The following is a 27,841-nucleotide window of genomic DNA, read 5'->3' as shown; positions in this document are numbered from 1 at the left end:
TAGGTGTTTCTTTGCCTTGTTATGAATAAAAGAGAAAAAAGACCTTCAGTGTGTGGAAAATTTCACCAGGGATACAAATCTGACTCCTTGTTGAGAAACTATTTCAAAGTAAATTGTTCTACCAAGTGTAGTTGCAGTCCTCACTCAACAAAAACCATGGAGGTGTAGGGATGCCTTTTTCTTCCTTTCTCCTTTGCATGTCTTTTGAGTACAGAAAAAACCAGAATATGCTAGGTTTATTTTTCTCATTGTGTCATACTGGAGACGAAGCAAGTAATTAGGTGCAATTTTGCCTCTGACCCTTCACTGACCAGAGTAGACACCTGCAGAGAGCAGTAGCAGAGAAGAGGAAAGTGGCAGATTGTGTCTCACATTGCAAGTGGAAAACAAGGAGGCAACTGTAATTCAGCCAGGCATATGTAAGTCGCAATGTCCCTGAGGCGTCAACTTAGATGGCATAAGCTACTTGAATGCCCTTTGATCAAAACTAGCTGGAAAGTCATAGGCTATTTCACTGCTGTCACTGAAGGCCACACTGATCCCTGTAGTTATACTGAAAGTCATTTTAACCAACGTGAAATATTCTAAGATACGTAGCAGTCCAAGAGCTGTCTTGAGCCATCTTGCAGAGTAAGCACTACAGGCTGTAAAATTGTTTCAGGGACATGAGCCCTATTTAACTGCCTCTGTAGGCATTGAAATCCAAAATCTACAGCCACAAAAATTTTCCTCTGTTACTGCTTCACCCTGGAGAGGCCTTCAGCTAATAGTCACAGAAATATTCACTTTATTCACCCAGGCTTCATCAATACCAGTGCAAGCTATTAAGAATGCAAGGGCATCAGCCTGAACGTGGGGGCTCATTTGTCCCTTCTGTTAAAGTGCTAGAATGATCCCCATAATTTTGACCCAGATCAAGCATCACTTTTCCAAATCAACCCTGGGCATGGTTCAGGAGTTAGCAAAAGCCAGGGACTACTCCCAGACAGCAGCTTGGATGCACTAATTCTGTTTTACGAGGAAGAGAATGTTAATGAATAGACTTGGACAGGTTATACCTGTAGGTGTCACAGCTAGAGAACAGACTCAAACACTTTGTAGATGACCAGCAGAGATGTAGCAAAACCAAATCACATTCATGGTTTGCCTGAGACCTGGCAGGGTTGGTTTTGCATCCTGTCAGCAGTCACCAGCTAGGTATTTCCCCAGGTAGTTTTTCTTCAGAATTAAGTGTTCTCAGAAGACATTTCCTGACATACAACATGGTCAAAATTGTGGTATCTCTTAGTGCATAAAAATGACTATCGAAATGGTGGTATTCCAACTTTGGTTCCTTCCTCTGCCTGAAGGAACATGATCCTGCACCTCAAAACATCTGGTCAGGCATGTTTAATACTCAGTGATTGGTTATTCTAAGCTGAGGGTCCCTCAATCTCATTTGGGACTAATTAAATATCTGTTGGACAAAAGTGAAGGTGTAACTGTACTGATGACTCTATTATCTAATGACCAGGTCATTCATTTGGGACGGGAGAGATCTGGGTTCCAGTCACTGCTCTATTCAATGTTTAAGCATTTTAACATTAGTTATTCGCTGCCAGCTGACTGCTGCATTCATCTAAAAGACACAGGTTAAAATTCCCTCAGGCTGAGGAAGAAATTGAACCTACGTCTGCTGCATAAGTGGAAATGTCTCAAATGCTTCAAACTCTGAGAGACTGCAGAAAAACAGGTGTGGGGTGCACCAGGAACCATTTTTGTGGGAACAAAGTGATGTAGGCATTTGGGATATGGGCATAGATAACCAATGATGGCTGGGATTTTAGCTTCAGCATTTCCTATTGTCTTATCCTTCTTCCTTGTAAGTATTGGGCTTCGTAAGTACCCAGGTCTCTACATAAATTATAGAGGGATAGCTAGAGCTGGGTTCCACATAGACATCCACATTTGAGTCATGATCTGGCTTCCTTTTGTAGTCAGGTGAGAGATGGGTAAAGTGCCCTCATTCTAGATATGTCTTTAATATCATTCTAGAAGTGCATGTTTCTCTTTCGATTCCCTTTGGAGCCTGAGGTGGCTAAATCAGATATAAGTGACTGCACTGTCAATATTTATATTCATTCATTGCAATCCCAGGCTCTGTGCCCAAATCAGGACCATGGGTTCCACTAGGTGGAAAGCTGTCTGATGATCTGATGCTGCTGTGACAGGCATTAAAATGTCTAACTCTGTCAAAGGACCAACATGAAAGACTCATACAGTGTGAGCAGGATGTTAAGAATATAGCTCTGAAAGATTTTCCATTGATGGCATTAGGGCAGGCATTTGTCAATAAGGTGTGTACAATTTCTAGACTTATATTAACATGGGAAAAAAGTGCAGAATAAAGACAAATTTCTCTCTCCTACTGTTCTCTTGTGATAGAGCAAAATCCAAGAATGGAGGACGCTGCTTGCGAGAAAAATTAGACAGACTGGGACTGAATTTGCCTGCAGGAAGAAGAAAAGCAGCAAATGTCACACTCTTGACTTCCTTGGTAGAAGGTAGGGTTTATAATATTGCAATATAATAGAAACATAATTAAAATGTTTCCTTGTATACAACACTTTTCAGGCAAAGTGTTAAATATCATAATCTGTATTTTGTACAAAGAGGAGAACTGGCTTGCCTAAAGACACAGACAGAACTAGTGGCAAAATGGAAGTTCACTCTGAGACGTCGTGGCTCCCAGCAAGTGATTTGGTCCTGCAGTTTCCTCAGCATTGATCTGTGCTTTTTGTGCTGGGATCTGACTTACAAATCAATGATCCAAGTGTTCTTGTGAGAGAGATGAATGTCTTATATCAACTCTACAAGTAGGTTTGTTTATCCTCCTTTTTTTTAAAAACTTGTGAATTTCCTGGAGCTGATCCAAAAATGTGATGATTTTTTTTTTCTCCCATGAGAAGGCATAATATTTAGACAAGCCTTTTACCCCCACAGATAAATGAATGATATCTGTTTTCAGATAAACTCTAGACAGGCCCAGGAGATACTTTCTTGGCCTTTATTTGTTGTTTAAATATCATGCACCAAATACTGCCAGGCTCTTCAAACCTTCAGCTGGGAGATGCAGGTTCAAACCCCTCAGGCAAAGGAAAGAAACTCTACCTGAATCTCTTCTATTCTGGGTGAATCCACTAAGTACTTGGTTTGTTGTCTGGCTGTGAGTAGCAGCTCTGGGAATTTCAGATCCCTCCTCCTTGATGTTGAGAGCACTTAGCTCATCCTAAAGGTCAACACCTTCTAGGATCATAACCTGAAAGTTCCATACAGATCTAGGCAAGTAGGCTGAGGTCTCAGCACATATTACCACAGAATCACAGTATTACAGAAAGGTTGAGGCTGGAAGGGACCTCTGGTGATCTTCTAGTCCAATCCTCCTGCTCAAGGCACGGTCAAGTAGAAGAGGTTTCTTCAGGACCTCGTCTACTGAGGTTTTTATTATCTCAAAGGATGGAGACTCCACAAGGCAGAAATAGTGCTGAATCCACATCAGTGGAGGTTTTTCAGTATCTAAGAGGAGGGACTAAGCTTCTCAGGGGCCGTTGAGCACACAGAACTACCATGGGGCTGCTCTGAAATACAGGTGTGTCTGTATCACACCTGCTTGTAATAAAGAGAAAGCCATAATGAAGTTACAGTTTTAGAAAAGGGAATTTTCTCCCCCAGTTTAGAGGAGTAAGGGCTGTTCCTACCCTCACGGTCCTTCATCCATCTTGGGTCTTAGGAGGGAAGAATAAACAGAGCAACGTGGCCAGCTACTTATTCATTGGAAGAGTTTGAGAGAAAGCCCTCTTTCAACTGCTGGCCTGGGATTCGTGGCACAGTACTTTTCCTGTAAATGGGAATTAGATTCCTTTTTCTCCCAGGGATGGAGCTCTGCTTGCCTCCCTGCCCTTTACTCAAAACCAATAGCAAGCCTATTATCAAGCCTATGGTATTGCTTTTGTTCTTGGACTGCCTTACTGTGAGTTCTAAAGAAATACACTGAAGAGGCTGAGCTGACTTTGACACAGACCTGTTTGCCTAGACATGTTAGTCATGAATTTTGTCTCCTGGAATTTTTGGGAAAGGCACCACCATGTGTGTTAACATTCCAACAGAAAACAAAATGAAGCTCATTTTCTGTCTATGTAACCAATCCTCAGTCAAACTTGGCAGTGCTTATTGAATTCTTTGTGGTATAAACTGTCCTCCTTTTGTACATGCAGCTGTTACTTCCAAGGGATACTAACTTGTAGCGTGGTTTCTGCAAGGAAACCCATACCTCAAAGGCTCCTGCTGCTGGAGGAGGCAGAAAATGAAAGACACAGGCTTATTCCAGGTTTTAGAGAAGAAAACAGGAGGAAAACAGCATTGGCTTTTTCGGTGTGATTTCAATACATAAATTGACATCATGATTTGTTAGTCTTATTAAATCCCTAAATATCAAGTGCACTGTGTGGACTTCTGATAATGACCCAGAATTGTGTCACTCTTGATTACTTTAGATGGTTCTAAGTTTATTATTACCAAAGATCCTCACAGTCCTCTATATATCAAGGCCTTTAATATCTCTGTAAGGTAGGAATGTGCTCAACCTCTTGAATGCCTATTTGAGGTAAGAAAAGGCAAAATTAAAATCATTGAGTTTTGGGGAGTACTGCTAAGTTAAAGAGAGGAACTGCAGTGAATTTCTAGGCTGTGGTGATCATGTGAAGATCCAGACTTTATGAAAATTATCCTGTGGCCCCTTGTTTTCTGCAAACTTACTTCTTTTGGGGTTCAACATGGCTGCTAGATGTTTACTGTTATTCTTGTTTTGGTTGGGGTGCATCTTTAGCATCTTTGGTAGGGACTTCTGGGGCCCAAAGTAGGAATTGTTTGACAGATCGGTTCTGTTCTTTCCGTTGTCATCCACATAAATCAGCACAATGGGTGGGAAGACAGACTGGGAGAACGAACTCAGCATTGCAAGGTTCTCCCCACCAGTATGGGACATAGCTTTGTGCAACCTGTAGGTGAGGGATGCCCTCTAGTGCCTAGATTAGATGAAGGGAAAGGTCATTTTTATTACCAGCGCTAAAAGGAAAATTCCTATATCTCAGCTAATACGATAAAGGCTCCTCCGTTGAATATTAGCATTACCAACGGTAAGACTTACTGCTGGCTCAAAGGAGTCGTAAGTCTCCCCGGTGGGAGGAAGAAAAGATGTGAGAAGAGGGGAGATGTCCCTTCAGTTTGGACAGGTCACTTATAAGGCAGAGACATAGCATAAATGGGATTGCAGATGCAGATAGAAGCAATGCATGAATGATTTTAAAACCACCAGATTTTTTCCAATAACCAGTAAAGGCACTTACAAAAAATCTGGACTTTGTTTTCCTGTCAAACCTAATTAAGACACTAAATTTCCTAGGCACAGAATTGACGGCATTCGTCATTTGGGGACCAAAACTCTTGAGAAAAATAGGTCAACAGTTACTTTTTCCACCCTGCTATCAACTGTCACACTTCTCCCCCACCAGCCTTTGTTTAAATATCCTTCCACTTGTTCCTCCTCCCTTCTCACCCTACAAATAGAAAAAAACTTTTCTTTCACCCCCCCCTCCGCCTGTGCCTCCTCCCCCTGGGTAGCATTTCTGCCGGGTAGAGCATCCGGAGGAGGCAAAGCCGAGGAGAGAGTAGGAGGTTCAGATGCCGAGTGACCCTCTCCTGGAACACAGCTTCTGCCTTCACTCTGCATAGGAGCATCTCTCACTCTTGCTAGACCCAGGAGACACGCACGCTGCTCCTTGCACCTGCCCACAGAAACCTGTCAAGGTACGCGGCTGGTCTCTCCACTGAGGTTTTCCAGAGCTGTCTCTGCCAATTCAGGTTCAGCAACTGTCCTCTTCCATCATGCAAAGCTGTCTGGTCAATTGTCAAATTATATAAGAAAGGCAGCGCTGCCTATTGCTGCAAAGCCCTGAGCTGGATTTAAGGAGAAAGAGTCAACGATCCCCAACACCCATTCTTTGTCTCTGCAGGAGGAAAGAGCAGGGGGTATTGCACATGGGAAACTTGAATTTAGATTGAAACAAGGCAACTGGCTGTAAAAGCCAGGGATTTTAGAGTTTTCTGCCTTTAGTATGACTCCTCCCTGATGTAAATTATAACTAGGCAGAAGGCAGCAAATCTAAGGTAAAAGAAAAGAGGTCAGTTCATTCACATTACCAACATTTCCACATTCTCCCCTAGAATAAATATTTGTCTAAATTATGATGTAGAAAAAGAACACCTTTTTCTAAATTATGATGTAGAAAAAGAAAGAACATATTTTATGACATTTTCTACAAACTACTTTCCCCCACCAAGCAGACTTATTTCCTACTGTACAGTAATACAAGGGACCCCTATTCACTGAGATTAACAGAAATTAATACGTATAGAAGTATATCACAATCGACTTCTAAATACCAAATCGTCATTTGGTCCAGGTTCAAAATGACATCTTTGCTCAACAATGAGATATGAGAAATCTTGTTCTGCATAGTGTTTTCATGTCCAGATTTGGGGTTTTTTTAGAATTTGATGTTGTAATTTAGAATGCCTACTCCTTATATCATATGGAAGTGTGTGCTTATATGAATAAATATGCATAGTTCTAACGTGCATCCATAGTATACATCAGCTTTCCATTTCCAGTAAAAATATATTTTTAAAATATATTTAAAACATTTTTAAATGTATTATTTCACAAAACACAATAAGTACATTTGTATCTACACTTTTACCTATCTATATCCACAGGCAGATAAGTAATTTTGTTTCTTTTTGCTCGTGATTTTATCTCTTCATATGCCATTAGCATTTAATCACAATCACAGTCGTGGCTCCAGGTAAAATGGACAAGTTTTATACTTTTGTATAATTTTCTCAGATCATCAAAACAGTTTAGTATAATTTTATCAGCTCTAGTAAATAATATACACTATCTTTGTAAAGATAAGTTTGAATGACAATTCATATTTTCATTCCCTTTTTTTTGACTTTAAGTGAAAACATAAAAAATTTCAGTTTGTTATTGACCATATTAAATAAATGCCTACTTTTCATCACATAAAGTTTTGCTCTCTTGAGGAAACCAAGGCTTTTCCAATGGCTAAATGTTTAAATTCTTTGCTGACTACATTCCTTGTATTGTTATTTGGGTCTGACTGGGACCAGGATAGAGCTGTCTGGAGAATGGTAATTCCACCCGATGACAGCTTCAATGGGTTTGACTTTTATCTTCTTTCCATGCTGGCATGAAAACAAACCTACCAAGTGTTTTAATGGAGTTTGGTTGAAAAGCAAAACCTGGTACCCCTCTGCAGTTGACTTACTCTTTAAGTCTTTAAATAAGGAAGAGTAAAAGCATAGCTGAAATAGAAATTTTGAAGCAACTCTACAGAAATTTAGCAGCTATCATTTAAATTTGTACCCTTTCTCATCCATGAAGAAGTCTGGGATAGACATTTTAAACACAAAACTGGCAGTCAGCTATATGCCTCTTCATTCTGACTCACTGTTAACATGCCACTAAAATCCATTTATATTCACTGAAGATTATTTTACTCTTCCAAAAGCTGTAAACTAGGTGGAAACCATTTCTCCTTTCAACTCAGAGACAGTGGTTGCTTGTTAACTTCTTATTCTTTTTAGGCATACTGGAAATCATGTTTAAAAATTCCAAATAATGCAGATGATTTTGAGTATAATCTTCAATTTTTGGATGTAAAATTGGTTACAGCTGTGAACGTTGTTGTTGACTGGTGTCAGCAAACAAATTCCCTGGGAGTAGTGCATGTATTTTACTGGTACCTGAATCCAGTTAGGTCAGATAAAAACACAACAAAGTATTTGCATATAGAAACAAAAGGTATTTTTCTGGTAAAAACTCCAATGATAGAAAGGAAGACAAAAAACTCTGAAAAGGTGGAGAATCGATTCTGGACTAGAGGTCAGTGCATGTGGCTTCTTATGCCTCATGCAGTCCCTGGCACAGGACCGCTGCTGCCATGGAAGTTTTCATCTTCCTTGCCTTGGCCAGGTCTGTGCAGAGCACAGAGACTCGGTCTTGCTGGGGATGGGATTCATCTCATCATCTTTATCATAGTTGTATCTGTTCTCTCATGTCACACTGTAGTCAATAGGGAGAAATCAGCACTTCTGGGTGATTAACAATTACATTAAATTAATAATTAAACATTTGATTAAGTTGCTCAGAAAAGCTGTGGAATCTCCATGGTTGGAAATATTCAAGACTAAACTTGAAAAGTCCATGAATAAGCTAAGCTAAGGCCATGCTTTCAACAGAAGGTGATCTCCTGAATTGCCTTCTAACCCAGACTTCTCTATAATTCCTCTGATCCACTTTTGCCTTCAACTTTAGTACGGGATGATACATGCTTCAAGTGCTAGCTTGTCTCCATCGACTTGAAAGTACTAGGTCAGATGTCAATATTGACATTTAATCAGAGGAATTCCACTGCATATGTTCTCAAAGTGAAGTGCTACAGGTCCTGCTTCCCTCCTAACTGTTCACCTGGAGCATCAGCCTGGTCTCCAAAAGGCCAGGGTCCAATGCCACCTCTCATGATGGCAATCAAATACACAATTCTGAAAAAAAGAAAAATAAAAAACCCACAACACCCTAACCCAAAAACTATTCTGGAGCACATGTCTCAGTCACTCATGCAGATGTGCTTCAACGTACACTTCTGGTAGCTGACCTATTTCTACCTTCTACGATGAGATGAGAGCACGTGTCATCTGGAAGTGCCTATTTCCCACCAGGGAAAGACTAACTTAGGCACAGATGTTCACACTCCAGGCAGCTGTGTTTGATCAGATAAATCCCACACCAAGGTTGTCAGAGTCACAGCACGCAGACCAGAGTGTTCAGTAAACCCTAAAATAAATTCCTGAGTTCTCTAAGCTAGTGGAGAGGGACAGGTTCTTCCAGAGGTATTTGGCACCCAGCGTGGAGTTGGGTTATGGTGTCCAGTCTCTGTAGTGAGGTAGAGATGTGCTCAGTGCCTGCCTCTGTCACAGACTTCTCACAAAGCCTAGTCAAGCCACGTACTCCCTTTGCCTTGATTTACCCACCTATAAAACAGTAACTGTGATCTTCATTGTCATCCCTTTTTGTTTTGACTGGTCAATTTTGACTGCAGTCTTTTTGGAAACAGGATTGTTTCTTGTGCTCTACTTTGGCATCTGCTTATCTTTAGTGTGGAGCACTTGTATTATGCCTGCTCGCTTAACCCCTAAGCAAATATGCTGAAATATATGTCATCCACACAGGTCTCTCCTGGGGTAGAAGGGTATTCTTCCTTTAGAGATAGAGAAGTGAAGCACCAAAGGCTGAATCTCAGCTCTTCAGAGTGGTATTTTCCTACCTTCCACTAATTTCCATGCCTTATATATCAATGATGAACCCGGCTTATAAAACATAAGCAGCTGCCCAGTACTCCCTGGTGGCAAGGAAGGGTGCTAAACCCAACTGTCTTGACCAGTGTTTTCTCACGAGAGGAGTAACCTCCCTATCTTCTGGCTGGTACTATCTGATGACTAAGCATGAGCAGGCCAAATGGGCTGAAATCTGTAACCGAGATCCGGAATGAATGTCTACAGAAGTAATTTGTTATTGTATTATTATTTTTTTAAGAGTAGAAGAAATTCTGTAAGCATAATAATGAATAATAATAACCCTAAAACCTAACTGACCCATTTTGTTTGCCCACAGGGGAAGCATTACATTTGGCCAGAGATTTCGGCTACACCTGTGAAACAGAGTTCCCTGCCAAGGCGGTAGGAGAGCACATTGCCAGACAGCACATGGAACAGAAAGAGCAGACAGCGAGGAAAAAGATGATCCTAGCGACAAAGTAAGAAGGGAGGGGAAACTAAAAAAGAAATCTGTCTGTCACTTCTCCGTTTTGGATCTGGGGGCTGGGGGAGGGAGGAGTGGGAGTATGGAGCTGGGATTGCGGTGACTGCTATCACAACAGTACTCACTGACAGCAAGTGAGAGCAATCCTCTTTAGAGATGCTGTAAGAGGAACCTTATTTACTGCAGTGAGGTTTTAGTGGCTGTGCTCTCATTGCCTGCAGTTAAGGGGGGCACGTACATCTCAGATGCTTTGGTTTAGATGAGAGGAGGCGATATTATTACATGGTAAGATCTATAGGGTAGAGACTAGCATTCTCTCCTGTTTGCATGTGAGCAGGAGATCTAAGCTTCTACTGAAGTACTAGTTACTGTGAGATAATTATCGTTAGTCTGCTGAGGGAGAGCTGGTTTGCAGAGGGACAGATCCTCTCTGGATGGAAATTGCAGCAGTTCCCCTGAAGTCAAAGACACTGGAACAATGTACACCAGCGGGGGAGCTTTGCTAAAGCTATTAAAGACACACGGAGACACCTGACTTTGCTCTAAACAAGCCACTCGCCTCCCTGGAGCAGTAACATCATATCAGGATAACATTTCATCTAGGTTAATTAGCTTTGATGAGGGAGGAATTAGCCTTCATGAGCCATGGGAAACAGGAATAAATAGTCTACATGGAACAACGTAGACCGATGCTAGGTGTGTGGTATGCCTGCATGGGGTAGCCTTGAACATATTCATACTCTTCCTGCACTTACTACAGTGTTACACAGTGAGGCTGCAGGAGAGCTGAGGCCAGAAAGCCATGCTCTCAAACCACTATGCCAGTACTGGAAGTGTTTGGAAATCATCCAGGCTGGGATATATCCAACAGAGAGGGATCGCCCTGTAGTAGGGGAGAAGGCTGACCAGCAACAGGATTGTCCTTTGTATCCCAATGTCCTTCTGCTTTGTCTATTTGTGGGGAACAGGATTCCTGGCCTTGGTGTCCCTCTTCTATCCAGAGCTCTTTGCCCTGAAGGTGACCCAGAGATGACATGCATTGAAACATCCCAGGCTTGTGAATCCCATGAATATAGCCTATGAACCTTCCCTGGGGTGATAAGCAGAGCACGTGTGGCTCAGGGGGCATTTGCTGGTTGTGAAGGTGATGAGACACCTCCCGCATCATGCTCCTAAGTCCCTTGTAGATTAAAAGGAATAATATAAGTGGAAGATGATCTTATTCTTACCTATATCCACATTTGTTTTAAGGGTCCAAGAGGTTTCAGAGATGTGAGAATAAACCAGCTGGCAAGAAGCAGCTCCTCTCTGCAAGTCGTGTCTCCCTCTTGCTGTATAGCCCATTAACAATCTGCCCCCCTAACTATGTAAGAGCTGATTGCAGTGCTGGGCAGCACAATCTAAACAAGAGTTAAGACTGCAAGCTGCCTTAGCTGGAGGATTTGCCCCATCTATAACACATTATAACTCAATTATAATGATACAAATCTTCCCCCTTCTTTTCTTGCTCTAGTGAGACATCATATCACCATGGGTTGTAATAATCAGTGGGTAACTGTTATGTCCTACCTCCATAGGCTGTCCCACTGAAGGACACATAAGAGTCTTCCTACCCTTTCTCATCACTCCATACCTACTTTCTCACCCTTATTTACTACTGAGATGGGGAGTCATGGACATGCATTACTCCTAACCCCCATGAACTTTGGGCTTGTAGGCTGTGAATGCTGCACTTGTAAGGAACAAAATTACTTTTCTCCCCCTTCCATCAGTTACAAACACCAGCAAATTGATCAGGGAGGTCTGTCGATAATACAAAGATAGGCCATATCCTAGTGCAGTCAGAGTGCTTGTAACAAGGACAGATGGGTCAATGTGTGTGCTACTACTGCCCTCTCCTGCCTGGAAGGAGAACAGTGATTCACAGACGAGTCCTGGCCAGGTACTACAGGAGACACAGGCCCATGACATCATTTCCCAGCCATGCTTCCATGTGTCTGATAGTAGGCACTCTAGTCATTTGTCAGGAGTTTCAATTACTCACTAGGCACATATAAGCTCTAGGTTTGTGATTTCAGTAATTTCACAACTGCCCTGGCTCATGCGCTTGTGAGTTAGGACACCAGAAAAAGTGGTGGATTGTTATGCTGCCACCAAAAACAGCACTGAAATTCCAGGGTGGTAAAATCACTCATGGCAAGCTTTGCCTATGGAAAGAACTGGAGTGCCATTGCCTGTGTGATGCCACTGTCCGCTCTGCAACAGGGCCAGAAGTCCATAGATATGTGCCTTTGGCAGAACTGGTGAGATCTTCCACATGTGGGGTCTTGAGGAAAAATTAGGGGAAAGAACAAAATTATTTGCACAATTCCTAGTGTATAGGTGAAATTCCATTCTGGATTCAGACATCCAACTTCAGTGGCTTGATTCAGTTGCCCAAACGTAGGCATCTGCTGTCATTTGAGAGGAATTGGCTTATCCAATGTGGTTACCAGCTGCTGCGCCAGAAGCACACAGGTCTCTTTTGGTTACTGTGTTATATCTGCCAGTTATTATGGATGTCTTGGGTACCACATGTCTATATGTGGGTAACTAAATGGAGCCCTTAATGTCTATAATGCTGAAGTCTCCAGTGTCCAGTAGGAACTCCCAGTGTTATCGAGGGCATCTGTACCTTGTAATCAAGCAATCCACTCACCCTGGATGGAAATAGTTCAGCTGCCATGCACAGAACTGTGGCCCATGGCCTTTAGTGAAGGCTAAAGACTGCTACTTCAGATGCCAATAGCTCTCTTTAACACATGGAGGCTACCAAGTTTAAGGTAAAACTCTCTTCATTGCCCTGCTCAGCCCTACCTGGTCAGAGGCTATGTTGATAGTAATACAGTGAATGAAATCAGGACTATTTTCTATCATGGAACAAACCATATTCATTGTGTTAAGCTACCTGATCTTCCAAAACTACCTCTTTGAAATGGTCTCTCAAATTTGCTAATTCAGGACCTGCCTAGGACAGTACTAGTTGATGGAACAAGATGATGCCATGGCCTGTTTAACAACCTGATGGTCTAGGCAATGAAGAAGCAGAGCTTTACCTAACAATTATCATGGGAAGAAGAGATGATTGGGCTGTGTGGCCAGTATACAGCACTGAACACAAGTGACAGCAAGGGCAGGATGGGAATGAAACAAGCTTTGGTTAAGAGCTGAAAGGATAAGAGAGGGGTAAACAACAGGAGAAGCCAGTCTCCTATGATTCTTTTGTTTTGCACTCACCTCCTTTGACTGAGCAGATGATTGTCTGGGCACTCAAGAGCAAGATGCTTCAAAAAAAAGACTGAATTGTCATAGTTCTGGCCAAAGGGTGCTGATACTGGCCTGTTAACCCTAGACTCTTTAAAAAGGCTTCAGGACATGTCTATGCAAACCACACAGATATTTAAAAAAATAAAAACAAAACAATACGCAAAAACCCAAACCCTTGCACCTGGCTTTAGAGGGTCTTTAAGCATAGTTCACCTTGCAAAGGTGTGAGAGACCTTGAATGGCTTTACAACAGGGGACAGAACCTCATCAGGTTGCAGCTAGGACAGATGCAGAACTGCTGAAGGCCACATCAATAATTCCACTTGATGGAGAGGCATGCTGTCCTATGGGAAACATCACAGCGTATCGCAGCACAAGGCTTTCCACATGAGACAGAGGGACAGATACACACACATTTACACAGACCAAAACAGAATAGTGTGAATAATAACCTTTTTGTGGGATTGCTTAAAGCCAGTATAGGATAATCAACCTCTGAGCCTTGACATTATGTACTCAATTTGCTAGTTTTCTGAAAAGTAGCTCTGAGACTGGATGCATAGGACCTGCTGAGCACCTCCCTGATATCTGGTCTTTGGGTGCCTGGTAACTCTGCCACACTTGGAATATATTATATTCATGGGCACACACATTTGTCCCACTCTTGTACTCATCACAAGGCATTTGCTTTGGCCACTGCTGGGGGTAGGAACATGGACTGGATGGGCTCTTGTTCTGATCCAGTACAGAATTTATCTTTTCCTGATCATATATTGGAACATCTGACCATCTATCACAAATCATTAGGTATGTCCCTTGCAGGAGTGATTAATCTGTGGCCCCTAAGACAGCATAACTATTTTTCTTTGCTTTTTCAAAGTCACAGTCCAACTCAGCAAATAACTGTCAGCCCCTCTCCCTGTCACTACCCCAGGTGATGTTTTATTGGTAGTGGAGGCTCTGAGACACCACTTTGCCTAGAAATCCCCTTGAAAAAAGTAGGTTACTGCCTTTTACAGGTTTTCATGTATAATAAAAAAGTTTTTTCTTTTCTTTCAATCTGCCAACATTCAGTAAAGACTTTTGACATGTGAAGATAGAAGGGAACTTAATTGCACACTTGGTTCTGACACTTTCCTTTGTCAAAATATAAAAACTTTTAAGATGAACTTTTTCAACAGGTAGAAAGTAGAGGTTGGAGGAAGGAGAGAAGAGCGGTGCTGACAGGGCCGACTGGGGATAGTAGATTGTTTAGAAGCCAAAATGACTGACTGTTTTCAGTTGTTGAAAGGAACTGTTTTTCCTCTAAGGACCTGATTCATTAAAACTGTATGCTGCATTTACATACATTTCTGCTGAATACATCTTTTTGCCTGAAAGGCTAGGACAATGCTGTCTTTTCAAGCCGTCCGTGTCTAGGTCCATACAGATGACAAGAGTTTACAGAAATCAGGCTTGGATGAAGTCCAGCAGCACAGCAGGACATAGTTTTCTGCATCTTCTCTCCTCTTACTCAAGAGAGAGCTGTGGTATCCAAAGTCTATGTCCACAGTTTGCAGAACAGTGATATAATGAAGGGTAAAAACAGGTTAGTATAGTTTCCTTGCTATGGCCATGGAGGACCTTCTGAAGACCAAAAAGCTGAGTTTACCCACTTATTTTCCATTATTCCTTGTCCCAAAGGACAAGAGTTGCAAGGTGATAATGAAGAACTCGAACTTTATATAGGACCAGATGTGCAAAGAGTTTTCTAACAGAAATCATGGACCACAGAGATGCTCTTTGGTCTTAGAAACTGGCCCCAGGCCCAGTGATTGCATCTATGCTAACAAAGTAAACCATGCACACACTGAGTCATCAGATTGCAATGTCCATATTATTAAAATGTTAGAATGGCTTCTTGAACTCTCCCAAATATCTTCTGAACACATTCTGGCAGATTGCCCATATCAGGGCCCATTCTCAGGAAGCCACCCTGTAGAGGAGACTAGAGGAGCATAACTATAGGAACCTTTTCAGATGGAAACAATTTACATGAAGGTATGAGAATGACCCCTGGCACCGTATATTTTACTAGGTGGCAGTTTACTAAGTTACATGTAGCCACCTTGAACAGTATTAGGTCAATCCAACTGAGTGTCAGGCTACTATCAGGCAACCCAACTGAGTAACCTGATTGTCTGGTGGTTATCATGCCCTCCTGACCCCACATTAAGTGCCTATATTTCCAATACAGTCAATGGGGAATGATATGCTTGTTTGGAGAAGCTCTAAGTGAGAGATCCAGACACCTCTCCTTTTTTAATTATCTGTATCATAAACCAATTGAAAGGAAGTGGTATCTCTATTCATCCATGGTCCAGATAGTAGTCTTCTGAGGACATGCACTACATGGAGCAAATTCGGTTTCTTTTTTTAAAAGTACATTGTAGACTATTCCTAGCCTAATTTGCAAACTGGCCCAATACAACAATATCACAAGAATGAAAAGGCCTTATTTTCAGGGCTCTCCCTGTGTTAGGTCCTATATAGAGGTATCCCAAGGGATATTTTTAATGCCCAGTTGCTGAGGCATCCTGAGAAGCCTGAGGGAAGGCCTGCGAGAGAGAAGGAAGACAGCAAGACCAACCATCCTTTCCAAAGTTGTTGGGCTACTATGCTGGTGGGACACCAGGCAAGACAGAGCCTGAGATCCCATTGCAAGGTGCCAAACTGGGGTCCCAGGTCCTACCTACTGAAAGTGTGTGTTGCTCAGGAAACCATCACTGAGAAAAAGTGGAGCTGATGGGATTTGCCTCGCTTGCCTGTGTGTTGTGTAGGCACTGACAGCTGAGTGAGTCACTGAGCTCCTCCTACAGTCACCAGAGAGAAAGAGGCACTGTTAGGATGCAAGTCCTCTGGACTGCTGCAGACGTCTACCTTAGGCTGCCTGATACATGGCAGAAATGTAAAACAATTTAATGAATGTTTCAATAAGAAATTTAAATACTGCTGCTGGAATGAATTCTTACTCTGGGCAGACCTGTGGGAGAGGTCTCAGTTGAGGATCCATCAATTCTTCTGCCCCAGACTCTACAAAGAAGCAGAGGATGGACACAAATGGAAACTAAGAGAGGAAAGGTAGTATTTTCTTTCACAACTCCTAGTGCTCCATTTGTCTTAAGAGTTGGGGGTCAAGAAGGCAAGGCCAAAATGGCCAGGACTTCTACTTGCAGATAAACCAGTGCGCACATGCAAATGTACAAGCAGTGGTGTATTTATACAAACACAGGCATGTTCTAATGCTAGTTCATAATTTTCTTTAACTATAACCCTTGTTTCTAACATAGGTGAGCTAAACCAGAATTAACACTGCCAAACTGGGCCCAATTCGGGAGAGAAATCACATTTTAAAATGTCAATGTTAATATGGTTCCAGAGAGGAACTATTCCTGTTCAAGAGTTTCTGTATGTTGCTGGCTCTGAGATTTTGGGGCAGGGAAGCAAGAGGGGGATTCATTTGCCTTTAATTTCTTTAACAATGCCTCTGCCAAACTTTTCTGTCATGAATGAGATCACTCAGGATAAGGTGACAGTGTTTTGGGGATCAGCTTTATGGAAAGGATTACACCTGTGTTATTTAAGGATTTCTGCTTTCCTTTTAGACAAATATGTAAAGAATTCCAAGACCTTCTAAGTCAAGATAGATCACCCCTTGGATCCTCTAGACCGACTCCAATATTAGACCTCGACATCCAGAGACATTTAACACATTTCAGGTATGATTTTGAATGAGGAACAATTAACTAACACCCATAATTTTGATAAAGACTACATATGAAGTTATAATGGTATTTGTTCCCTTACCTAGAAGACTGTAATGTCTATAAACCCTCTGTAATCTGTGTCTATTAAAAGTGTGTGTTTGCCCAGCAATGTAGTTCAGGCTAGTTGCATTCACCCTGCTTCTAGGACCACAGTCTGAGTTTGAGTAAGTCATTTTCCACATCTGCTGTCCAAATCTCCCCATCTGGCCCAAAAGCTGTCTTGCTCTAGATGTGAGCCAAATCACAAGCCAGCCAATGAAGTGGATGGTCCAGAAACGAAGAAACTCAAGTTCAGAGCCAAAATGACAAAATAGATGAATCAAAATAGCAATAAGAGGAGGAACAGGCTGCATCCTTATCAATTAACTAAATAGTTCCAGAGGCTCCTCTATGCTACTGAGACCATTTGACATCATCTTACCATGGCCTTACTATTAACTCTTTGGCCTCCAAAGCAGACTGGCCTCAAAGTACACTACCTACTGGAACAGTCTTACTGCACTAATTCCTGAACAACACCCTGGAAAGGTCTGGGAGAATGCAAGCTGGCTCAGACTAAAAAGCCAGAGACTGCTAATATATTCAGACTCAGTTCCTGTGCCCATGCCCTAGCAATATTTAATTTACTGGTACAGACAGCCAAAGAAGCTGTTATGAAGACAAGGACCCATAGTATATGCATGCCAAGTCCAAACTTCATCAGAATTTTATCCAAGTTATGGATAAAAGTGCATAGATGGTTTGGGATCAGAAAGATTTATTAGCCCAGGAGTTGCTGTGCAATTTCACATTTTTGCTTTAGGCTATGTGCTAGATACAGTCAAGAGTGAGATGGGAACTTCCAGAGGGCCACTTTGAAATAGTGGGGTCATCTAAGATATTTATCAAAGATAGGTGTGATGAAACATCCTAGATGTGCTCCCATCTTTGCTCAGACCACAGAGGGGAATACACGACTAACTGAGGCTACAGATTTATTTTTTTTCTAGCCATTAACTGATACCTGAAAAAATCAACATATAAAGAACTGTTCCAGAGAGCTGTTTACAGACCATAGCACCAAGCAGGTTCGTTAGGCCTATAAAGCATTAGAACGATGTTGCATATTCTTGAGCACAGCCAGCTGAGCCACTCTTCATCCACTGGCTGGACAGAAAACTTTTGTGCCCAAACTTCCCAACATCTTTTAGTTGTTAAGATTCTGATAGAGCATGAGGCACCCAGCAGCCAGGTGGTGTGAAACCTAATGTTTAGTCCCTCAGACTTTGAATAGAATCCAAAATACCCACCATCCCACTTCTTCCATCTACCTGTTGGGGGGTGGGGAGAGGCAAGGATAATGCCTGGTCCACAAATGCACACATTCCTGTTTATTCTTACACACACCCGTGTGCATCCTATGGGTACGCGAACACACCTAGACAACCCCACTTCTCTTCTCAGGCAGTGATGTGCACAGACATACACATACATTTACGTCTCTGTGTACTTCCCCTTATACACACACACACAGTCCAAAATACCTAACCACACCTGCACACCGAGGGAGATGTACTTATTTATATGGGATACTCACAGAGGGATTTTAATGGGCTACCTAAGCTTATGGAAAAATAGGTAATTCCCCATTACATGCGCACAAAGTAAACATGATATAAGGTAGCTAATCTCCAAGGATTCCTGTGTTTAAAGAAGAAATAGAAGTCAGGATAAAATGCTGAAGACTTCAGCTACAAAAGCTGTCAACTGGTACAGCTTCCACGCTTCTTTCTCTGCTCCACTTCAGGAGGTTGGAGTACAAAGCTTCTGTAGGCAGCTCCTGGATCATTCAGTACTTTCTTTTGTGCCTACTGTAGGCAATAAGTGTCGGACTGAAGATGGGCACCTAAAAGAGCACAGGTCTTGATCCCACACAGATGCTTCCCTGGGCTTAAATCAGACAGGTTCTGACTGTGCTTGGGGAATGAGGAGTACTGCCAGACCCAGAGGCTGAGCTGAGACCATATTCCTTTTCCATCTACTGTAGAGAAGTTGAGGTCAGATCCAGCTTCTGACCCAGACTTCTAACTCTACTCATCTACTTGTAGGTGCCTTGGCTCCAGACAGGTGTATATCTTCTGCTGTAGTCTCTAGGGATCTCATCTGTATAGCCTGTGAAATCTGCACTACAATTAAGCAGGCCTAACATAGACATCTACATTAGTGTGACTTGAATTTCTCCCTAAATTCCATTGACCAGACAGTCTGGTCTAGATCTCCAGCTAAATGGGAGCTTAGGCAACCAGTACAAACTAGACACTTATATTGTAAATAGCTAAATGTAGTGTAGGCAAAAAAAATCACTATTCCCATCCCCTAAATCTGGCAGCCTTCACAGCTAGGTTGTCTGAACCCCTCCTACCTCTATTTGCCTTCTTGAGATTAAATGTCACAGAAGGCACTTAAGTCTGTCTCAGATGCCAGAGAAGGTGTGAGAATGCAATTTGCCATGTTTTCCAGGAGCATTAACTATTTTCTGAGTCAAGTTTTCAACACAGACTCTGACTGATCACTTGGTTTCTTTGTCTTTCTCTGAGTTATGAACCTCAGACTGAACCAACCTTGGTCACAGGAGATTTGCACCTGATCAGTTGGGGATGAGAGAAGAGGAAGAAATTCTTGGTACCCCAACACACAGAGAAAGTCCTTGTAACCCAGCAACAACATGCTCACTGCTGTCTGAGGCATAGCACAGCCTCCCACTGGTCACAAGCATAAATAGCTGCTTGTCATTATACATCAGTGAGGAATCATTTCCTAAAAAGATGTTGAAAGCATCTGCCTAACAAAGCACATGTCTAACACTAAGAATTCAAATATTCAAAGTACCTTGGCCTCCACATCCCTGACCATAGGCCCCCACTTAAGCTCAGATTTCCAAAAGAGCAGGTTGTCCTTATTTTTTACAGTGACAATTATCATGTATCTATACCTATAGATAAAGACGTCTGCAACTGTATGCCAGAGAAGAATTTGACCTTCATACCATAGTCATTGTCAAATACTCTGACGACATCTACAGTAGTCAGTCTAAAATTGGACTGTCTTAATAAGTAGCTGGTCCTGATTATACGCATGAAATTAATGTTATTTATGACCAAAATGCCCAAGAGCTGTTGGTGCTCTACAAATAGGTCTTGCAGAGGAGATATAAATCTGAAGTAGTGACTCCATGCAGTCATCACAAATTTTATAACATGCTTTTTCAATAGTGAAATTTTCATCTTTATTTCTATCTCTATTCCAGAACTGTGGTTTTTCTCACAATAAATTCTCTGTCTCTGTGCTGTATAAATCTCTAGATTAGGATGGAGCCAAAATATTATGTTTGGCAAGGAAAAGCCATAGCCTTTCACTGGAATCTCTGACAAGGTTTTGTGAATGGTTTTAGTATAAATATAGCATGTTTTTCAACTATTATCCAATATGAGCTGATTTTTTATCATGGTAAATTTCGTACAGTTTCATACAGATTTAATATAACAAGAAGAGGTTCAGGAATTCTGCCTTGTAAACCATAATCAAGGCAGCAAAGAAACCAGAAGATGAAAAGTTGGTATTTTATACATATATGTATATGCTTATGCCATATGATGTCAGAAAGTCAAAGAGATTTTTTTATGACCAGAAAAATTCAGAGGAATCACACAGTTGTCTATTATTAGAATAAATTCTAAGATAATGAAAGACTTTTTGAAGAGCTGTAATATCTGATACCTACAGCAGAATCCAGCCTCTACTACCTTGGGGTAAAGGGAGTTTTCTTTAGGAATAAATTACCCTACAGCTGGTAAGTGTAGAGTTATGTGCTCCACTTGCTCATGATGTTACTTGCTCAATGTTAATAATTAAGACCAGGGTTCACAGACCGACACAGGTCAGATCAAAGCAGTGTTTCCCATTTCCTCTGTTTTAAATCTTCAAGCCCATATTTCTCTCTGAAGCTTTTCCACTGAGTCCCGATTCATCAAGATCTGTAAACATGTGTCCAACCCAAAGTACAGGATAGTCCCCATGAAGGGATCAGAATCGCTGGGTTTACTCAGACTCCAAACTCAAAGCTCATATAAAGCATAAACCAGGGGAAATCTTCAAAGGAGCCGCAGCGAGCCTGAAAACTGCTGAGTTTTGCACAACTTTACCAGATACGCAAAAACCAGAGGCTCCTCTACACCTCTGGTACAATAACATTTTTGCAGCTGCTCCCTGAGATGTCCATCTGACCTGAATACAGAAAACTCAATGCTGCATGAAGAATGTTTTCCCAGTATTGTTTGACCATGAACAGACAATTCTGTAGACCCTTACATTCATAGCAGCCAGGGTAATATTATATATGCTTTATTCAAGGTTTCTCCCTTTTCAATACATTTTGGAGTACCTTACTGCAGAGAAGTTATATTGATATTAGTAAATAAAAGTAGTGCCAGGGCACAGGCATGTGTTGGCTGCCTGTGCTGCTTTTTTTGCAGAATTCCTGGGGGTTTTTAGCCTGGTCTAACTAGCACTGTCCCAAACTATTACTGGGCAGAGTGGTGCATATATACCACTAATATCTATGTAGCTTGAGAATTCAGGGAAGAACCAGTCCTTATTACAGCCCAGTTAGGTACCTTACCTGTGCTATAAATAATGTACTGAGATTTAGAGAAGTCCAACCTTGTCAGAGCTGAATCACAAGCAACTGATCTCATCGGTGAAGTGTTGGAGCAGCTCAGATTTCTAAGCATATACATGCGCGTGGGTTCAAGAAGAGATGGTGTGTTGTTAGGCCTACCCAAGCTGTCTTTTAGCTCTTCTTTGATTCTGTCATGATAAATGCAGAGGAGCAAGTGGAATAATCCTGCAAGTTGTATCTGGCCTGAAAGCCACCACTTGAGCTACTCTGTCCCCAATTTCTGAAGACAGAATCAGCATTAAGCTACAGGGCAAACAAGAAAACCTTGGACAAATTCATTTTCATTACTAAGTGATGAGACTTTTTGTCCAGATACATGACTGTCTCTTTCTTGTCCTGTAAAGGTTGATCTGTGTTAATGCATTTATGAGTCTACTACAGTAGAGAGCAAAGTCAGCACATCAGTACTAGAAAAGAACCCAAAAGTGTCTATAGCTTTAATGAGAGAAACCTACTTCTCTCACCCATTGCTTTCAAAATGGAGTAAGCATCAGGAACGGAAGAGTGAGAGAGCAGGGAAGGAAGGAAGGGGAAAAAATATTTAGATAAACCTTAGTTTCTTTTAAAATGCCTTCTATTACTTATAATTCAGATGTTCTTCTCCCCAAAACCCTACAAAATCATGCAAGACTTTTGTGTACATGTGCATGTGTCTCTGTATGCAAGAGGGAAAAGCTGGGGTTTTCATTTCTCCAGAAACTTAAACCATTTTCAAATCCCATTGATGTCAGTAGAGCTGAGATTTCATCTTTCTTTATTTTTTTCAGGACAGAAAGGTTATACAAATCTCCCTTTAGCATTGTAAGTTGATCGGTTTGGGATTCAGAGCGGGTAAAAGAGCCTAGTTTCATGCTCACTGAAACTGAGAGACAGCTCTCAATTATCCAAGGTGTTGGGAGGAAAAAAGGGGGTTGGAATAGTTAGAGAAAGCAAAAAGATGGATGTAAACAAAACAAATATATAAGGCTTTGAAAATAGTTCACTTTAGAAAAGCTTGAAAATGGTTAACCAGGGAAATTCTGACCTACAGCAGATGAAGACAAGCCTGCCTGGAGTCACAAGAGCTCTGAGACGCACACTCAGAGACTATATGGTGCAGGTAGTTGTGATGGGAGATGGTGAAGCCTTGGATAACCCCCAACACCCATAATCCTGCCACTAACTCAGCAGAGCTGAATGGTGACAGTGCAGGCCAACAAGTTCTTCTGCTGGATCTAGAACAATGTTAACCAGCAAAATCATCGAGCCCCATCCTTTTCCTGTTAATGGTGCAGGTAGATCTGAAGCATGTCAGTATGGGAGATGGTTGGAATTAATTTGCATATCACTCATCCCTCTAGTATTTTTGACCTTCCTAGACATTCAGTGCATCCAATCCTTTCCAGAGCAGAGAACCAGACCAGATGAACAAAACATTTTCAGTTGTATGGATCCCTGCTGTGAAGAAGGGGAATGTTTCTGTCACATTTCAGAGAAGGAATGCAGGTATAGGTGACTAAAGGCATCCCCTAGCTTCAGTTTAAGAACCTTAGGGTGATTCACCCGTCTGGTGAATCTAGGAACCTAGGGTCATTTTAGGTGTAAAAGGACATTCTGTCTCACATTCAGCTGCCACTCCCTCAGTTCAAGGGTCTTTTGTGAGTCCTGCATCACATGTACCAACCTTATAACTACTCTAAATGTCCCATGGCATCTCTGGTGGCATGGGTGAACCTGCACATTCACTTTCTATCCCTCCTCTTGAAGGGAATTTTTTTCAGAGGAAAATTTAAGGCTGGACTGAGAATGAGAGTCCATGAGTATCGTTATCTAATGTAGTGGCTTCTGCATTAAACCAAAGCTGGAGTTCTGGATCTAGGATCCTGCTTTATTCGTTTCACACCTAAGTCTGTTGATGAAGTATCAAACCAGCCTTCAATCTAAGGATCAGAATTTAGGATATCCCTCCAACTGGACCAAATGTCCAAAACACTAACTTAGTATTTTTCTCGATTTTAGACCCTACCTCTCTTCTGTTCAGTGGAGAAAGCATGTATCTATTTCTCTCTTCCATTTCACTGTCAAATCTGAGGTTTCCACAGATTCAGCCAGGACCCTGAAAGTCACACTGACATGTGTCTTCTTGTCTTTGCCTTTATAACCTGCCCTTGCATCAGAACAGCTTTGATTTTTTTTTAATTTTTGGCAGAAGTTTTTTTAGCTCCCCAAAATCTCATGAAAACTAGTTACCAGAAAACCCACAAAAAATTACCCACTTTCTGTGCTGGGAAGCCAAAAAACATGACACAAAAAACTTACAAAGAGAAGACTTGCTGAGATTATACTCAAGAGATCTGTGTCTGTTTCCTGGCTTACACATACAGACTCCCTGACCTCATTAGTCAGCCTCTTAGTTGCACTTTTTTCACTTGTAAAATTGGATATAGACATATCTTCTACGTCTCCTTTTGGGACACTTGTATCTGCAAGAATCTGTAGTGTTTGGAAAGTTCAGATATCCTACTAATGTCATCCATCATACAGGGAAAGCCGAATACCCACCGATTACAGAAGTTGGATTTGATCCTTTAACTTCAAGGTTACATTTCATCAAGATGCAAAATCACATCCAGATCATCTATTTTATATATAAAAGATAAAGACAGCAAAACAGCAAAGGGAAAACCACTTTCTTGCAAGTGACATTTCTTTCAGTGCAGAAACCTTATAAAAAGAGACAAAAAATAATAGGCTCAGAATACTAAAGCTAGATAATGAAAGCAATCAGCATCCTCACAAATTATTCTGTGTTTTGCCTAGCCATCCAGCTGATATGAAACACCCTTCCTGTGAAACTGTTTGAGACAAGAGTTTTGTCGTTTAGTTAGTCTCTGAGCCTGGAGCTGTCAGCCTCCTGCAAGTGCCTGGCATCACACTGACAAGGTGACACAAAAAGCGACAGGCAAGAAACCAGAGGCTCAGATTTTAGGAGCGGCGAGGAAGTGACATCCTTCTTTCTGAAGGGTAAAAGGGAGCAATGAAATGGGTTTTGAAGCTCAACATGTTTTTTAAATTGTAACAAAGAGCTGAGCCCAAAGCCTTACTGGTGGGTTGTTTTTACAGATGTGCTTACCCCCTTATACAGTGTTCTCTCTTTTTTATGCTTCTTTGCTTATCAGGAGGTAGAGCAGCAGCTGTCATAATTCCAGTCATCTTGATTAGCAGCAGCAGCCTTCTGTTTGGATGCACGGACTGGAAGGAGCCTGGCGTGCAATGAAGTTCGTGGAGAAACACCTCTAGTGCCCTCTAGAGTTCCCTCATTTCCATGATCTCTTTCAATCTGACTTTAGATTCAGGTAGCTGAGAGGGACAACACTGGTTCCTAGTGCTGAGGTACTAGAAATCAACAAATTTTCCTTACTTTTTTTCTTTTTCTTTTTTTTTTCTTTCTTTTCCTTGTCTCTTTATTTACCAAAGGTATTAGAGTTCCTTCCTCTGGGATTTTTCCCTCACTCCCCTTCCCAGGGATTCTCTCTTTGATCTTTCCGTAGCAAGGGTTCAATCACCTTCTCCTGCTCTGCTGATGACCAAAACCCTTTTGGAAGGGTGTGAATTTCTAGTGCTGCAAATAATTTTTATCACGAGTGATATGATACCATATTCCCTTAAATTCACCATGTATGAAGTCAAGTGAACAGATGAGAATCTGTTTTCTTTTCTTTATCTTCTTCATTAACAAATAAGTTCCATGATTACCAAGGAAAAAGCAAATATGCATTCATCAAAGATGGAAAAAAGCTTGGTGGGCTTGATTTGTTTTTCAATCCAGCACTTAAGATTTCTTAAAAAATTTAAGGCACTCTCATGTCTCCCTAAAAAATGAAAGACATCCCCTTATTTCCAAATAACTGGGTTACAGATTTGCATTTTCCCTTGTCATCAGCATGTTTATAATGCTTACTTCTTGGTCTTTCCCATTTGAGAAGGGCAATGGGGCTTCTCAGCTACATTAGCTGCCTCACTGGAAAAAATCTATGTGTAGTAGCAAGTTGGATGAATCTCATTCATTTATCTGCCTTCCCATAGAGCAGAGATGTAACCATTAATTAAGTGAAAGGAGAAACTGAAGGAGTTGATGGCTGCGTGAGGGCCATGCTCACTCTTTTTCAAAAGTATCCAGTCATCTTGGATCCGTGGTCTCACTGGTGTATTTGGCTCCACAGGTCGTAATGGGCGGTGAGGCCACTTTTTATCCACAGTTAGCCAGAAGCTTCTACATCTTTTTCTCATTCAAAACCAGCAAGTCACAGCATTATCCAGTGTTTTATTTGGAGGATGTAATGTGCTATGTTGGAAACATTTCTTGGCAAACACCCAAGGGCTCCTGTGAGCACCATGTGCACCACAGTGCAGTGGCTTAATCTTTGGTCTATAGCTTAGAAACACTCCATAGGCACAGTCATGGATGTTTCAGATATGTTCCCTGGGCAATTCTCCTAGTGTGGAAAATCAGTCCCAAGGTCTAAAATAGAATATTGTGGAAATACGGGGCGTCAGCTCTAGCACTCTCTTTTTACTTTCTTAATGGCAAAAGGAGGTCCATCAGCTTAGGATAACATGTCCTTAATACACTTGTTCAGTTATGAACAGAAAACAAGCATGATGACGTAGTTTGCAAGGCAACTTTTGTATGTGCTGTTTGCCACTCTGATCCTATAAACTACTTATCCCTGTAATATGGTCATCTTCCAATGCTTACCTTGACTATCAGTCTAACTTATGTCACAGTTAGGACTACTGACCTTCTGAAGTAAGGTTATCACAATTTAATTCTCTGGGCAAATTTCACAGGACAGACCCTGAAATCAACAGAAGTACCTCAAAGTCAATATAGGTACCTCTAACTTAGGTTACTTGTATCAGTGAAGAGATGAAAATCTTTTTCCATTTCCTTTACAGCCATCAAAAGTCTTATCAAATCTTATTATTTGTCGTTTACTCTGTGATGTTAAATTTGCATAATCATGAAATGGTTTTCATGTTCAGAGTTCTGAGAAAGTCTGACCAATAAGTTCAAGCTTACTTTTTCTTCTTCATTATTATTTTAAAGTATTTATTTATTTTAAATGAGGGTGTAAACATTCAGTGCAGATGGCCTCTTCCCCCCCAGCGAGAGGGAATCTGTTTCTTTTTCTGCATGTCGGAGTTTCACCAGCCTGGGGTATGGAGGAGTCCTTGAGGTAGTTGCCAAACGAAAGTCCAAGCCTTCAGGCACACTTGGATCTTTTCACTTTTAAGTAAGGCCATCATTAAAACATGAGCAGACATAATTGCATCATAGCGCTGGGCAGAACTGCAGGCAGGTCTGGATGTCCTTAAGCATAAGGATTTAAAATATGTTGGCCTGATATTCGTTGCCTTCTTTCTGCAGCTCTCCATGCACAATACCAAAATCAGAAACTTTAGCCTTGTCTTTTACAACAATAAAGTTAGTTTGTAGGAGTTGCAATGAGATGCACTACAAAGCTGAGAATACCCAGAAGACTCCATTATGAAACCACAACGTTTAATTTTAGGCTTTTAAACCCAAATGAAAGTATTATAATGAAAGCCACTTGTTTCATAGGTGTGGAGCATACCAAAAATGAACCAATTTCAGTGGGACCTCAGTTAGCTTGAAAAATCAGGCAACTAAATTTGACTTTCAGGAAACACATTTGAATGCTTTGCCATTAATCTTCTGTCTGTCATGTCTGATTTAAATGTAAAATCAGATTTTCTCCCCAACTTGAAACTTGCTTTCATCAGCAAAAGGAAATTATCCAACTTTCTTAGATTTTTCAAAGACTTTAACTTGCAGAGAAATAAAGTCCACCAAAATTAGAGCAAGGGGAATTACTGATAAAAATGTAAGATAAAGTACAAGATCATATCTCTCAGCCTTTTTATGCTCATTACATAAAGTGAGGCTCAAAAAACACACCCTTACAGGAGCATGGCAAGGAGGGCTGGTCAGAATTTTTCGATGAAGTGATTTCTCTTAATAAGCTTTATGGGAAAATTAATAGGTTCTGCATATCCCCATCTGTGAGA

The 27,841-nt window shown here is 41.3% G+C and overlaps 1 protein-coding gene across 1 annotated transcript in view; it reads left to right on the top strand.

The window, feature by feature from the left end:
• Positions 1 to 27,841, top strand: part of TFAP2D (transcription factor AP-2 delta) — a 48,827-nt gene that overhangs the window by 17,487 nt on the left and 3,499 nt on the right. The window contains exons 5-7 of the mRNA XM_075049824.1: positions 2,425 to 2,543; positions 9,794 to 9,935; positions 16,891 to 17,004. Coding sequence (XP_074905925.1) covers positions 2,425 to 2,543; positions 9,794 to 9,935; positions 16,891 to 17,004 — 375 coding nt within the window. The remainder of the gene's footprint in view (positions 1 to 2,424; positions 2,544 to 9,793; positions 9,936 to 16,890; positions 17,005 to 27,841) is intronic.

The sequence above is a fragment of the Buteo buteo genome, chromosome 17 (assembly GCF_964188355.1).
Source record: "Buteo buteo chromosome 17, bButBut1.hap1.1, whole genome shotgun sequence".
In the NCBI taxonomy this organism is placed as follows: Eukaryota; Metazoa; Chordata; class Aves; order Accipitriformes; family Accipitridae; genus Buteo; species Buteo buteo.
This window is presented reverse-complemented; position numbering and strand designations above follow the sequence as displayed.